Raw genomic sequence first — 14213 nt, 5'->3', positions numbered from 1 at the left:
AATGGGCAGATGAGCCCTCCCATCCCACCAGGTTCGACCCTGGCCCCCAATTCCCCAGGATGATGTGGAAGGACAGCACACAGCTTACAAGGTGGGCACCAAAATGCCAGTCAGTCAGTATGATGGGAAGTATAAATACCCCTTGCAGACGAAGGACACAGGTGCCCCAGAGGGCTCAAGTGACTTGCCTATGCTCACCCAGATTCACTGGTGCCAGAGCTGGGCCTTGAAACTGGTCCCAGTGTCCAGCCTTGTGCGCTTTCCCACGGCCTCCACCTCCCGGCTGAGGGCACATATGGCTCTAATGTCCAGAGAGCTGAGGCCCTCGGTGCCTCCCTATGTCGTTATAGCTGTGAACCCACTGGGCTGCAACTCTGAACGGCTATCCACTGACCCAGCAAGGGACAGTGACCAAGATGCCCGTAAGATGTTCTAGAGAGCCCTGATTACAGGCTACGGATGAGGGGGTAGGAGAGTCTTTCAGGTCACTGTGACCTCAGTGCTGTCCTGCCTGGGGTAGGGAAATGGGAACAGTGAGCTCTGTAGGGCTTTCACAGCCAGGGAAAACCAGCCCCAGCCTAGGCAAGGTGGGGACTAAGCTGTGCTATTTTTTTCTTTTAAGATTTTATTTGTCAGGGGCGCCTGGGTGGCTCAGTTGGTTAAGCGACTGCCTTCGGCTCAGGTCATGATCCTGGAGTCCCGGGATCGAGTCCCGCATCGGGCTCCCTGCTCAGCGGGGAGTCTGCTTCTCCCTCTGACCCTCTTCCCTCTCGTGCTGTCTCTCATTCTCTCTCAAATAAATAAATAAAATCTTAAAAAAGATTTTATTTGTCAGGGGCGCCTGGGTGGCTCAGTCGTTAGGCATCCGCCTTCGGCTCAGGTCGTGATCCCAGGGTCCTGGTATCGAGCCCTGTGTCGGGCTCCGTGCTCGGTGGGAGGCCTGCTTCTCCCTCTCCCACTCCCTCTGCTTGTTTTCCCTCTCTTGCTGTGTCTCTCTCTGTCATATAAATAAATAAAATCTTAAAAAAAAAAAAAGATTTGTCAGAGAGAGCACACATGATCTGAGCCAAAGGCAGACACTTAAGACTGAGCCATCCAGGCGTCCCTAAGCTGTGCTATTTCAAAGCCCACCAGGAGGGGGAGCATCTCCAAGGTCACAAAGCAGCCACCAGGCAAAGCTGATAAGACTCCCAAACCACAGACCGGTCAGACATCTGCCCAAGGCCTGGAATACAAGTCCAAACCGACTGCCTGATTGGCCCATTTAGGAGAGAGACACAGGGTGAGGCCTGGGTTGGGGTCCCTCTGGGCCACCTTCCTCTCCTAGCCTTTGCTGACACATTCCTTTCTTTGACGCCCACCCAGGGCAGCCCACAGCCCAACACCACTTTCATGGCCTCTTTGTTCAGTCACGCCCAGAACCTGAGCTCCGTAGGGGTAGAAGCCAGGTTTGGGAGGATTCATCTCGACCATCTCAGTTCCAAGCACAGAACTAGGCACAGAGTTAGTGCTCAGTCAACAGTTTTTCTCCTTGACAAACACATAGTACACACCTGACCTTGGCCAGTGGGTCATTCATTCAAAACATTTTACTCAGCACTTACCACACTATAGGCATCAAAGGAACCAGACTGGATTTGGATTAGAGCTTCCTTCACAAACCCACCCCCTTTTACCTTCCCTACCCCCAATCCTCAGAGGCAGCTGCTTTTGTATCCGCTGCAGGACTGGGTACATGACAGTGAGTCACTGTGTGCTTGCTGACTGGTTCACATGGAACCAGAATCAAGCTCTTCTTTTTTTTTTTTTTTTTTTTAAGTAGGCTCCATGCCTAGCGTGGAGGCCAACGTGGGGCTTGAACTCATGACCCTGAGATCAAGAGTTGGATGCTTAACCAACAGAGCCCCCCCCAAGGTGACCCTCATTTTAATTCAAGCAGAGGAGAGGCCAGCTTGATAACGCCAGTGGCTGCACCAGCCACTATCAGCTACCTCATCTTCAGACAAGTGCCAGGAGAGAAGGAGTGAACGCTTGTTTTCAACTGCTCAATCTGTCCCCTGTGCAAGGCGTTATGAGAACAGAAGAAGGAGCTTATAGCTTTGTTGGAAAGAGAGTATGGGGCTGCCTGGGTGGCTCAGTTGCTGGGCGTCTGCCTTCGGCTCAGGTCATGATCCCAGGGTCCTGGGATCGGGCCCGCATCAGGCTCCCTGCTCAACAGTGCGTCTGCCCTCCCTCTCCCCACTGCTCATGTTCTATCACTCTCTCTCTAATAAATAAATGAAATCTTAACAAAAAAAAGAGAGTACGAAAAGATAAATTAGCAAAATACAGAGAAATAAAAGAGTAAATGGACAGTACCCAGCAAGTTCAACTAAAGCAAAAATCATTTCTACTTTAGGGGAAAAAGCCAAGGAAAGCTTCCTTGAAGTGCTGGAACCATTCCTTGCCATAGGCCCACTCTGCACCAGCTAAGACTCACGGTGGCAACCTCTCCCGGTGCCTTGGATGAGATGGCCCCGGCTTCTATTCCATCCTTACTTTCCGAAACTCTTGGCTTCCAGACCACCCAAACCCTACCCATCAAGGTAGAATTCAAATGCCATTTTGTCCATGAAGCCTTCCTTGAAAGCTGCTCCTCTTCAGGCCACAGGGCCAGTTCAACCACGTGCCACAGCAGCACCCGCTCTGTGTCCCCTGCCTGCTGCTGTGCCGCTTGCGGAGGCAACATGAGAACCGCACCTGTGCGCATCTGGGTCCGGAGACCTCAGACGCAGTCCAGGCCCCTATGTGAGCGAGCCCCACAACAGAGGGTCTGGTGCACAGAGGTGGGAGAAACGAAGTCTTCACTATGTATCCTTGTATTCTCTTTGAATTCTTAACCACATGTGTGATTTTTTAAGTTAAGGAGCTAAATTTTACAAAATTAAAATTAAAAGCCACAGAGATGACTCAGAGACACACCCCTGGTTCAGAACCCAGTCTATTTTATATTCCTGTGCTTGACTTTGTTTCCTCTGCCAGACTGGAGGGTCCTGAATACAGGGTCTGTATTCCCACAGTTCCTTGTACACAAGTACTTAATAAAATCTGTGGGACGAATGCTCCTGAAAAATACTATGAGCAAAAGTAAGGCTCTGGAGGAGCAAACAGGAGACAGAGCAACGTGATCAGCATGGCAGGGTCAGAGTCTGGGTTGAGCGGGGGAGGCTGCTACTAGGCTGGGAAGGCGGACGGCAACCGACATCCTTCCTGGAGAAACGTGGAGCTGCTAAAGACTGGCAAGCAAGGGCGTCTTTGAGAAAATACTCCCAGTGAGTAGCATGGACAGAGAAAATGGAAGAGGGGCAGGAAGGAGATCAGTTAGGAGACCCAAAGGGCTCAGAGCCAGACCTTGATATGGAAATCCACGGGAAGTGTCCTGGAGCCCACCAACCGTTTCATGAGGTACCCCTTCCAGTCGGTGAACTTGGCATGGATGGCTGTGGAGACACAGCAGAATCCTGGTTACACAGACTGACAACGCTCCCACCAACAGGGGGCACCAGAGCAACTTATTTCTGCCTCTTCAGGGCAGCCATGACATCTAATAAAGCCCGCTGTACAACTTGGATCTGCCACGGGGCTTCTGAGACCGGAGGGGACAGGAAGCAGGCTGGCAAGTGGGTTCTGTTCTGGGCTAACCTAAGACAAAGGGTGCCCCTTCTACCAAGGGCTCTGCACGAACCACAACAGGGAACGTTCTCATCAACTCACTCCGCGGGGGCACCAGAATCTTGCTGTTGACGGCGCACCAGCCAATGGGGTGGACGTCCACCGTCCCCAGGTTGCACCAGAAGTCGTGGCTGGCGTCATTTTCAAAACCTTCGTACCGAAGGAGCACCCGGTACCCTGAAAGGAGGGGGGCACCGGTGAGGGCGGGCGGGATGGGGAAAGGTATATTCTCAGGCCTTCCTTCTTCTTGAGCCTAAACCCGACTCCTCTTCCAAGAACCCCTTCCAGGCAAGTGGGCACGACAAACCCACGTCGTGCACTCGGAAAGCTGTACGACACAGCAGGGGGAATGAACTTTCTGCAGCCTGGTTGTTCCTGGAAGAAAACCTTAAAAAGGGGACTTTACACACTTGCCATGCTTTGTGGCCTCTTTGAAGCCAGGGAACGTAGGAGAATCCCAAGAAAGGATTGGCAGAACTCCAGGGGTTGGACTTTTTGTTTGCTTCATGAAGCCAATTTGTGTGTGCCATACTGCCCCCCTGCGTGGAGAGGTCCTCCGGACCCAGGCCCTGCCTGGGCCAGAGGAGCGAGCACCCACCTGCGGCCTGGATGACAGAGGCGATCCAGTACACCCGGCTGGGGAGCACGGCGTCGCTGTTGAGCACCTCCACCTTCATCCCCTTCATCACATCCTCCCACTGGTCATAGAGTGGGACCTGTGTGGGCACGAGAGCATTCGGGGGGATGGTGAGCAGCCCGAGTGGACAGGGGAGAGCGGCTGGCCTCATGAGCCCTGGCGTCCTTCTCGGCACCTCAGTGCACATCACTCGCTGCATGCGGCCAGCCAGGCATGGGACTAGGGATGAAGAGAGGAGCAAGACGAGTCCGCTGCCCCTGAAGAGCTGAGGCAGGACAGGAGGGGTGGGGGGGATGGGACGGGAGGGCGGGTGCAACAGCCAGACATCCAGAGTCAGCCCTGAGTGCTGATCTCACAGGACCCCAGCTCCTCACTCTATCATCTAGTGACTACACCTCACACCGCCTGGTGCTCGCCACGTGCCAGGGACTGTCCTCGGCACAAATACCACCTCCTTCAATCGTCACTCAAGCCTGGGCAGTAGTCTCTCAGCCATCACCATGCTGGCTCTCACATACTACTTCTGGTATATTCTTTCTCCACTTCTCCAACCGGCCTTCTCCTCTTCAGATGCTCTCCAGCAGCAGCGGACCCTTCCTGCTTGCCTTCCCTATATCTAATCCTCACTTTGCACCAACAGCACCTGGATTCCCCTTTGGAGAAACTCACCATTTTTTTCATTCTCATCCTGGCTTAAGCTCATCGGGGTATCCCATTCCATCTCTCTGGCCAGAGAAGAACCGAGAAATGGTTATGCCACCCACGCACACAAGGGCTACACATTCAGGTATGCTGAATGCAAGTTCGATGTAACTCCCCTGCAGTGAAAACTCAGGGCAAAAGAGCTTCCCACTAGGGAAGGTGTGCGCCTTCAGGAGCAATGCGGAGAAAGAGAGTCAAACTTCCCAACTTTCCTCTGTCCGCGGTGCTCCCCAGAGTTCAGCAGCTACGAGGATGGGACTCTGGCCAGAGGGCTCCAAGAGTAAAGAGGCTTCCTCTCCTCCACTTCCTGGCTTGAAAGACCAAACAGGAGCACCACTCTGGGCAGCTCCCTGGCCCCCAGAAGACGGGAAGCATCTCTGCCTGTCCTTCTGCTCCAGGCCCAGCCCCCCAGGACCTCACTCTTCTGTGCTTCTCTGTGCAGAAGTGGGCTCCAGGAGGACCCCCATCTGCCTCCCAAGGCCCAAAGGGCCCAGGGCAGTTCAGAACAAGCTTTCAGTGGGAAAACATGGAACAATGGGGAAGACAGAAGGAGAGGATTTCTATAAAAAAGAAAAAAAGAAAAGGATTTCTAGCACAAAGTCCCATTACCTAAGTAAGCATAGTGAAAATGACCTCAGAGGGACGCATGGTGCTAGACGGGCTGGATGAGGCTTCGTGGGAGGATGCTGAAGAAAGGTGGACAGAAAGGTAAACCACAGCGAGTGGCAAAGCCGGACTGCGCCCACCCAGATCTCACCACTGTTCTCTCCGGGGCGCCAATGCCAGCCTGGAACGCTTGGGAGGCGGGCGGGTGAGAGGGGTGGCATGCGCCCAGGTTCCCAGCTCTCCCTCCCCTCATCTCCAGGGCACTCACGTGCTTAAAACAGCTGACGGGAGCAGCTTTGTAACTGTGGTCCTTCAGGAACTTCCCCCAGTCGAAACCCAGGACCAGCGCTGCAGAGCAGAAAGAGGAAGAGCTGGAAGTCAGCAGCCCTGCTAGGAACCTGGGGCCCCAGGAGCCTGTAGAAACAGGTCCTTCCCCACCCGGGCAGCCCCATACCTGCCCCGTCAGTGGCCATCAGAACAGGGCTGGACCTTATCCAAAGGGTGACAGACACTCAGGAGTGGAGGAAACATTCAAGGGGAGTGTCTGATCTTTCTTCCCCGGAAAAGAGAAGGAAATCCAAAGACCTTTGGGCTTAAATTCCTTAGACCTCCCCCAACCTCTCATTGGCCACAGCTTATCAGAATGGGTGGGAGGGGTGCACACCTAGGCTCCTCCAATCCTCATGCCTGTGGAGTTCAACTGCAGTCAGAAACTCAGACCACCTAAAGCAGAGTTGCTTAATGCTTGTATGTTTAGAAACTGCTATACACACTCAGAGAGAAAGGTTCCTTTCCTTACCCCACCACCCCTCTCCAAACCAGAGAGGGGTCTTCACTGTCCAAGGGAAACAGAAGCCAAAGGGCCAAAAGCAATACAAGAGAAAAGAAGCTAATTCTTGGCTTCTGAATTTATCGGGAGTAGGGGTCCTGGCACTTTAGGAATGACTAAAGGGATTCTCTGGGGTAATTTCCACACCACCTACTGATGGGGAAGATGCAATCCACAGTGAGCTTGGACCAGGGCACTCTCTAGTTGCCCCACCGTTCCCATTCCTGGCTCCTAGGCAGGGCCACCCCAGGACGGGCACCCCACTCCCACCCGACCCTCAGCAGCTTCCTGAGCACCAGTGCCCTGCTGTCTTACCGTCTTGCCCTGTTGGTGTCCCATCTGCTAGCTGTCCTGTCCCTTGCGAGTGGAGGAAGGCTCCGATTTTGGCAGACCAGGCTGCCTTGTGGAGCACTTTGGCTTTCTTGGTCGGCGGCTTTCCCTGGAGGGAGGAGAACATGTGTGTTACCCAATGGCTGAGGACAGGACTCTCGAGTTGGACCGCCTAGGTTCAAACCCTGGGATTCATCCAGTTACTTAACCTCTCCAGTTTCTTCATTTGTAAATCAAGTGGATAACAATAACAATCTTAACTCAGAGGGGGGTGGCAAGGATGAGAGTTACTGTATTATGCCGGCACTCAGTCAGTGCTTAGCTTTTGTTCGACAAGGGAGGACAGGGTCAGAGGAGCTACAGGGCAGGGAGGGACGCTTGTTCTATCTTTTCTATCTTTTAAGTCTTGGCTTCCTCCAGGAACTTTTCCCTCACGGCTTCAACTGAGCCAGCTCCTCCCTCCGGTGCTCCTACAGACTTATTGCAGAGAGTGGGCCTCAGAGAGGTCTGTGAACTGAGTCAGGAGGCAATATTTTGTACACATACATGAATGTTCTGGAGCAGGTCCGTGGCTTTCATCAGGTGCTCCAAGGGGGCATCCCCAAAGGTGAAAGGCCACTAATCTGGTCTATAATTTGTAACTTAAGCACTGCTCAGAAAGGCCCAGAGAATTTATTTTTATTTTTCAAGAGGGAGGGAGAGACGGGGAGAATGAGGTTGGGGAGGGGACAGAGGGAGGCGGAGAATCTTTTTTTTCTTGGGGGGGAGAGAGAATCTTAAGTATGACTCCACGCTCAGCGCGAAGCCTGACACAGTCCATCTCACGACCCTGAGCATCATGATCTGAGCCCAAATCACGAGTCAGATGCTTAACTGACTGAGCCACCTAGGCGCCGCCCCTCTCCCCGCCCCCCCGCCCCGCCCCCAGATAATTTACTTAAAAATATCAGTGAAGTAAAAATGTGAGTTTAAATCCCACAGAGACCTGGGGTCAAATCCTCGCTCTACAATTTCATTTGTATACCTCTGAGTAAGTTACTAAAAATACTTGAGCCTTTAAAATAGGAATTTAGGGTAGCCTGGGTGGCTCAGTCATTAAGCCTCTGCCTTCGGCTCGGGTCGTGGTCTCAGGGTCCTGGGATCGAGCCCCACATCGGGCTCCCTGCTCAGCGGGAAGCCTGCTTCTCCCTCTCCCACTCCCCCTGCTTGTGTTCCCTCTATGTCTCTGTCAAATAAATAAAATCTTTTAAAAAGATTAAAAAATAAAATAAGGGGCGCCTGGGTGGCTCAGTTGGTTAAGCGACTGCCTTCGGCTCTGGTCATGATCCCAGGGTCCTGGGATGGAGCCCCGCATCGGGCTCCCTGCTCGGCGGGAAGCCTGCTTCTCCCTCTCCCACTCCCTCTGCTTGTGTTCCCTCTCTCTCTGTCTCTCTCTGTCAATTAAATAAATAAAATCTTTAAAAAATGTTTTCATTTAAAAAATAAATAAATAAAATAAAATAGGAATTTAAGGTGCACCTGACTAGTGCAGTCAGTAGAGCACGCAACTCTTGATCTTGGGGTTTTAAGTTCAAGCCCCATGTTTGGTGTAGAAATTACTTAAAAAAAAAAATCTTAAATAAAATGGGAATTTAAAAAAATTCATTTTTAAGAGATCATTGGTTGGACTCAGTCCAAACACTTAGCAAGTACTCCCAAATTGTAGCTATTAACAATACTATTATTAGCTGAGGAGAGAGATTTTTCTGTGCCCTGACTAAAATCCGCATAAGGGAAACAATTATCTCACAAAAGTGAGAGATAAATTGTATGAAGTACTAAGCAGAAACCTTGGGACACTGTGACTTTCAATAAATGTCAGAGCAGTGGGTCTCAAGCTCTGCTATGCATTACAGTCACCTGTGAGGGGACGTCTTTTTTTTTTTTTTAAGATTTTATTTATTTGACAGAGAGAGACACAGCGAGAGAGGGAACACAAGCAGGGGGAGGGGGAGAGGGAGAAGCAGGCTCCCGCCAAGCAGGGAGCCCGACGCGGGGCTCGATCCCAGGACCCTGGGATCATGACATTAGCTGAAGGCAGAGGCTTAATGACTGAGCCACCCAGGCGCCTCTACTCATCTTTTTTAAAGTCCCTATGTCCAGGGGGTACCTGGCTCACTCAGTCGGTGGAGTATATGTGCCCCCTTTTTTTTTTTTTTAAGCCTGTTCATTTACTTATTTGAGAGCGAGCACGAGGGGCTCCCACTGAGCAGGGAGTGTGACTCGGGGCTAGATCCCCAGGACCCTGGGATCATCACCTGAGCTGAAGGCAGATACTTAACCAGCTGAGCCACCCAGGCACCCTGAGTGTGTGACTCTTGATCTCGGGGTTATGAATTCGAGCCCCACGTTGGGTGTAGAGATTACTTAAAAATAAATAGAAAATAATAAATGAAGGCCCTGTGTCCAGGCCACACTCCATCCCAGTTAAATCAGAACCTAGGGAGTAAGACCAAGCATTGATATTTTATTATTTTTTTAAAAGTTCATTTTTTTGGCTTTGTTTTGTTTGGTTTTTGGGTAATCTCTACACCCAACATGGGGCTTGAACTCGTAGCCTAAGATCAAGTCTCACCAAGTGTCAGTATTTTAAACACTCTCCAGGTGATCCCAACGTGCAGGCGAGTTTGAGAACCAGTGTTGTGGATGGTGGCCATACTTACCAGGAAACCACAAAGCCAGGCACCTGAGATTACAGTCCAGTCCCAGTTCTGCTGCTCTTCCAACAGAACTATCTTAGGTAGGTCATTCTTCCTCTCTGGACCTCAGCACACTTCTCAACTAATGTGTGGGTTTGACAACACATCTCTTTAAGACTCCTTCCATTTGTAGGGGCGCCTGGGTGGCTCAGTCCACTGAGTGTCCTACTCTTGATATTGGCTCAGGTCATGATCTCAGGGTTGTGAGACTGAGCCCTGAGTCGGGCTCTGGGCTGGGTGTGGAGCCTGCTTAAGATTCTCTCTGTCCCTCTCCACCTCTGCCCCCCTCCCCACCATGATTGCTCTAACTTCCTAAACCCACTGTGGTTGGTGAAACATACGCCTGTCTCCTAGCTTCCTTTCAGAGCATTTATAAAAATATGGGGGGCAAAGGCCAAGGGCATCAGACTCTCCCAAGGCTCTTGTTTAAAACGTACTAAACAGGGGCGCCTGGGTGGCTCAGTCGTTAAGCATCTGCCTTCGGCTCAGGTCATGATCCCAGGGTCCTGGGATCGAGTCCCACTTCGGGCTCCCTGCTCCGCGGGAAGCCTGCTTCTCCCTCGCCCACTCCCCCTGCTTGTGTTCCCGCTCTCGCTCTCTGTCAAATAAATAAAATCTTAAAAAAAAAAAAAAAAAAGAAAAAGAAAACAGGGGCGCCTGGGTGGCTCAGTTGGTTAAGCGACTGCCTTCGGCTCAGGTCATGATCCTGGAGTCCTGGGATCGAGTCCCACATCGGGCTCCCTGCTCAGCAGGGAGTCTGCTTCTCCCTCTGACCCTCTTCCCTCTCATGCTCTCTCTCTCTCATTCTCTCTCTCTCAAATAAATAAAATCTTTAAAAAAAAAAGAAAAGAAAAGAAATAAAACATACTAAACACATCAGACTATGCAGGGAGTGAAGGTGGGGAATGAGGGCAGCTCTAGAAATCTGTCATTTATCAAGCTCCATAAATGGATTCCTCTGCCCTCTCAATTTTAAATAAATAGCAGGAAACTTAAAACCCCAGAAGGCCACAAGCAAGCTCCTCCCAAGCCCTCTCGGCCCCTTGCCATCAGCCAATTGGTTGCTCCTGTCTCGGCTCCCAGGACCCCAGGAAGGGTCTTCCAAGTGACTGCCTCTCACCTGTAATCTGGCCAAGATACTGGCTTTCTTGGAGTTGGAGGAGTAGCTTCTGGAACAGGAAACACTGCAGAATCTCTTAGTCTTGGAGAAGAAGGCTTCCCTTGTACCCACGATACCACACATCTCACAGACAGCTGGGAAGAGAACTTAGCATGTAACCCACCTCATACTATCACCCCAAATCAAACAAAATGATGGGCCCTTCAAAACCTGGAATGGCATTAACTAGGTGAGTCCCAGCCCCCAGTAAGACTGACGGGACTGGAACAGGAGCAGGTTTGTGTACAACTGAATCTGTTTTGTCTAAGATAAGCTGCCTGGCATCCTCTGGCTATATGTCAACAGCGGAGCTAAAGAAAATCCACAGGGCAACGGCTGAGTGTTGGAAAGTCCGTAAAGAAGAAAACGAGAAGAAAAAAAGTGTCTATTCCAACCTAACTTCTGTGGATTTTCTCATCTATAAAGAGACTGAACTAGATCAGTGTTTCCATCCTGACATCATATTAGAATCACCTGAGGAGCTTAAAAAATACCCAAGCCTGAGCTTCTAATTAACTGGTCTGTGGTGGGACACAGGCATCTGTAGTCTGTTGAAAGCTCCCAGGTGATCCTAACGCACAGCCATGACAGAGGACCCCTGGACTCAACGGTCTCCGATGGTTCTAGTTCCAATGTTCTAAGATTCTAAGAGAATGGTTGGAAGAAGATAGAAGGCAGAAAGATTTAAAAGAGGGAGGGGAGGGAGGAAGAGAAGACAGGTAGACAGAAAGAGTGGCAGAGTATTTGCAGGCACTAAGGAACAGGAGCGTCCTCATATACGTCTAGCCTGTCTCTCTTCACAGGCAGTCCACACACTGGGGGCCCTGACATAGGGATCCAGCAGCTGTCCAAGCAGCACGGCTCGGAAATTAACTGGCTTCCAGATGCTCTACAGGGACTCTCATCAGTAACCCTCTCCCCAGGAAGTCACTTTATTCTGTATTTTCCACCCCCGCCTCACGTCCAACCCACAAGCTATTTCTTGTCCTTTCCCGGATAGTAAATCAGAACATTTTAGGTGTCCTTCTCAACATCCAGGCTTAAAAATCAACCGGCTATTCACACAAATGTAAAAGCAGCACCATATTAATGACTGGCATCTAATGTGTGCCAAATAAGTATTAGTCGTATGAAAGACCAAAGGAAATTGCAGTTTGAAATCAGACTGCAACAGAGGAAATGCCCCTTGGGGCTACTTGGGGTACTTCTGTCTCTTTCACAGGCCCTTAGACATTAGATCAAACAGCTTTTACACCTGGACAGCTCCGCCCACATGGCCTATAACCCCCTCTTCCGTCATAATCTCCTGAAACCTCCCCGTCTTCAGGGGACACTCTGAAAGCACCTGGCTCAGAACCACTGCCATCCAAGGAGCGGGGAGTCCCAGGGCTGAGCAAATGCAGGGGGGAGGTGGGCAGCTCCCCTGCTTCCCGATCTTCATTTTCTGCTTCACTTGACTCCTCCAGATAGGAGCTGCTCTCGCTGCCCGCACTGCTGTTATAGCTCCGGAAACTGTCGTAGCCACCGAAGAGCTCCAAGTCGTCCTCCCCCTCCTCTTCCTCTTCCATAGGTTCTGAAGATGGAGTCTCCTAGTGGAAGGATGACACATACGAGGCAGGAGGAATCAGGTCTGCCTTAGTGTACGGGGAAGAAGGATGCAGGTCTGCTATCAGCTTCCTTTCCAGTTCTTGGTCAACACCTTGGGGCCAAGGGGCAGGCAGAATTAAACACCCCTTTTGCAAACACCAGGACCATTACTCTTGTTTATATAATTCTTAACTGCAACTCATCAGAACAGCTTAACAAGACAGAAAATATGTATTAGGAATTCACCAAGCTCCTCCTGTGGGTTTGTAAATGATGACATTTTAACATGAATCACATAGAATACAATGACGTGAAAATACCCTTAAGTTATCTCATGAAGACTTTCTGGGGAAGATGTAAATTAGAAAATCATTCTTCCCCCTTCAGCATATGTACACCAAAACAAACTCAATTCAGAAACAATTTCAATTTCAGCCACAGAAAAGTTATTTGGGACACAGACTGCCCTAAGGAGTGTTTGGGAAACAGATGACACACTAGTTAGAGCATAGTGGTATGTACCATAGCTCTGGACTCAGCTTCAATCCTAACTAGCTGTGGGTCTTTGGGCAAGTCATTTAACCCCTCTGGGCCTCAACTTTCTCATCTATGAAATAAGAAAAGTAGTCAGATCACAGGACGTGAAATGTAAATGAGATCTTGTGTATCAATCTACCTGCACTTAGTAGAAAAGGTCCTAGATCAGGGCTGAAATACCATCTCTACTGCTGATTAGCTGTATGATCTGCAGCAAGTCAATCTCTCCATGCATCAGTTCCCACATCTTTGGGATACCACCTCTTTCAGAAGCTTTGAGGGAGAAATAAGGATTAATACAGATATAGCACTCAAAACAGTAACTTGTACGTAGGAAGTGTTCCACACATGTTGGCAATTATTACCGGTTAAAAGCATGGGCTTTCAAACCAGATTTGCCTGGGTTTGAATCCTGGCTCCACCACTTAACTGCGATTTTGTGCAAGGTACTGAACCTTGCTGCTCTGTTTCTTCACCAGTACAACGGAGACAATAGCAAGCCTTCTTTAGATGGCTAGAACAAAGCCTGACATATGTAAAGCCTAGCTCTGTTTCCAGCCGTTAGTGACAGCTCTAAAAGCGTGGGCTTTTATTCTCCGTTTCCCTTACAGAATTTTTGAGCTACTCCATTTTATGTTTACAACTACACACGCAAATGTAGTAGAAAAGAGACCGAATTTAAATACAAGGTGACCATAAGCCAAATCACTCCAAGGACGAGTGGGTGACAGACTGTAGGAGAGCGGGGAAAGTTTTGGAGCCCGCAAGACTAAGTGCCCATCTCCTTCACCTTACAGCTGTGTGGCCTTCCTGGGGAGTCACCACCTGTCTGTAAGCCTCAGCTACTTTAACCATAACAACGAAAGAGTGACACAGGATTGTTGTGAGTAAACTGGGCAACAATGCACGTGAACGCTCCAGGCACGTAGTTTTATGAAACTTTAATCTCCCTCACGTCCCACCAGGATGTCACTGGCCTCCTAATCCCCAAAGAAACGACCACGAGAAAGGGAGGACAAAGAAGATGCAAGAGCTCTCAAATCCTGAACCCAGGTCCCCTTCCAGGGAGCCCAGGGAGGCTGTTCCGCCCTGAACTACTCGCCGGACGTCGGGCCCAGCAGTATGGGGCAAAAGGCAACGCCAATCGCCTCTGGCCCTGCTCAGCCTAACTACCTCAGTTTATCCATCCTTCCACTCTCCACCCTCCAGGCGTCGCTAAAAGGCCTAAAGAACGGTCCCGCGTGCGAGGTTCTCGGGGTTCCCTTTCCCAGTCACGATAAGTCCTCTCCCTCTCACCTCGACGCCCCGAGTCTTCTCCATGAGATCTAACACCGTTTCTTCAACCGTCACCAGGTGCAGGAAGCCATATTGGCCTCG

General features: G+C 50.5%; 1 protein-coding gene across 2 annotated transcripts in view; it reads right to left on the bottom strand.

Annotated features, from left to right (window-relative positions):
- The window catches only part of L3MBTL2 (L3MBTL histone methyl-lysine binding protein 2), a 21686-nt gene extending 7473 nt beyond the window's left edge, over positions 1-14213 (bottom strand). The window contains exons 1-9 of one of the 2 annotated variants that reach the window (XM_028115477.1): positions 14133-14210; positions 12976-13109; positions 12058-12301; positions 10674-10807; positions 6801-6924; positions 5925-6004; positions 4310-4427; positions 3754-3888; positions 3391-3479 (exon numbers count right to left, since the gene is read on the bottom strand). In XM_028115477.1, the coding sequence (XP_027971278.1) occupies positions 3391-3479; positions 3754-3888; positions 4310-4427; positions 5925-6004; positions 6801-6924; positions 10674-10807; positions 12058-12280 (903 nt within the window). In that variant the 5' untranslated portion in view covers positions 12281-12301; positions 12976-13109; positions 14133-14210. Of the gene's footprint in view, positions 1-3390; positions 3480-3753; positions 3889-4309; positions 4428-5924; positions 6005-6800; positions 6925-10673; positions 10808-12057; positions 12302-12975; positions 13110-14132 lie in introns of both variants that reach the window. The other variant, XM_028115476.2, reaches the window with a different exon arrangement.

The sequence above is a fragment of the Eumetopias jubatus genome, unplaced genomic scaffold (genome assembly GCF_037043125.1).
Source record: "Eumetopias jubatus isolate StellerSeaLion01/CBP00866 unplaced genomic scaffold, mEumJub1_p1.0 scaffold_8, whole genome shotgun sequence".
Lineage (NCBI taxonomy): Eukaryota > Metazoa > Chordata > Mammalia > Carnivora > Otariidae > Eumetopias > Eumetopias jubatus.
Note: the sequence above shows the minus strand (reverse complement) of the source record. Positions and strands in the feature narration are given on the sequence as shown.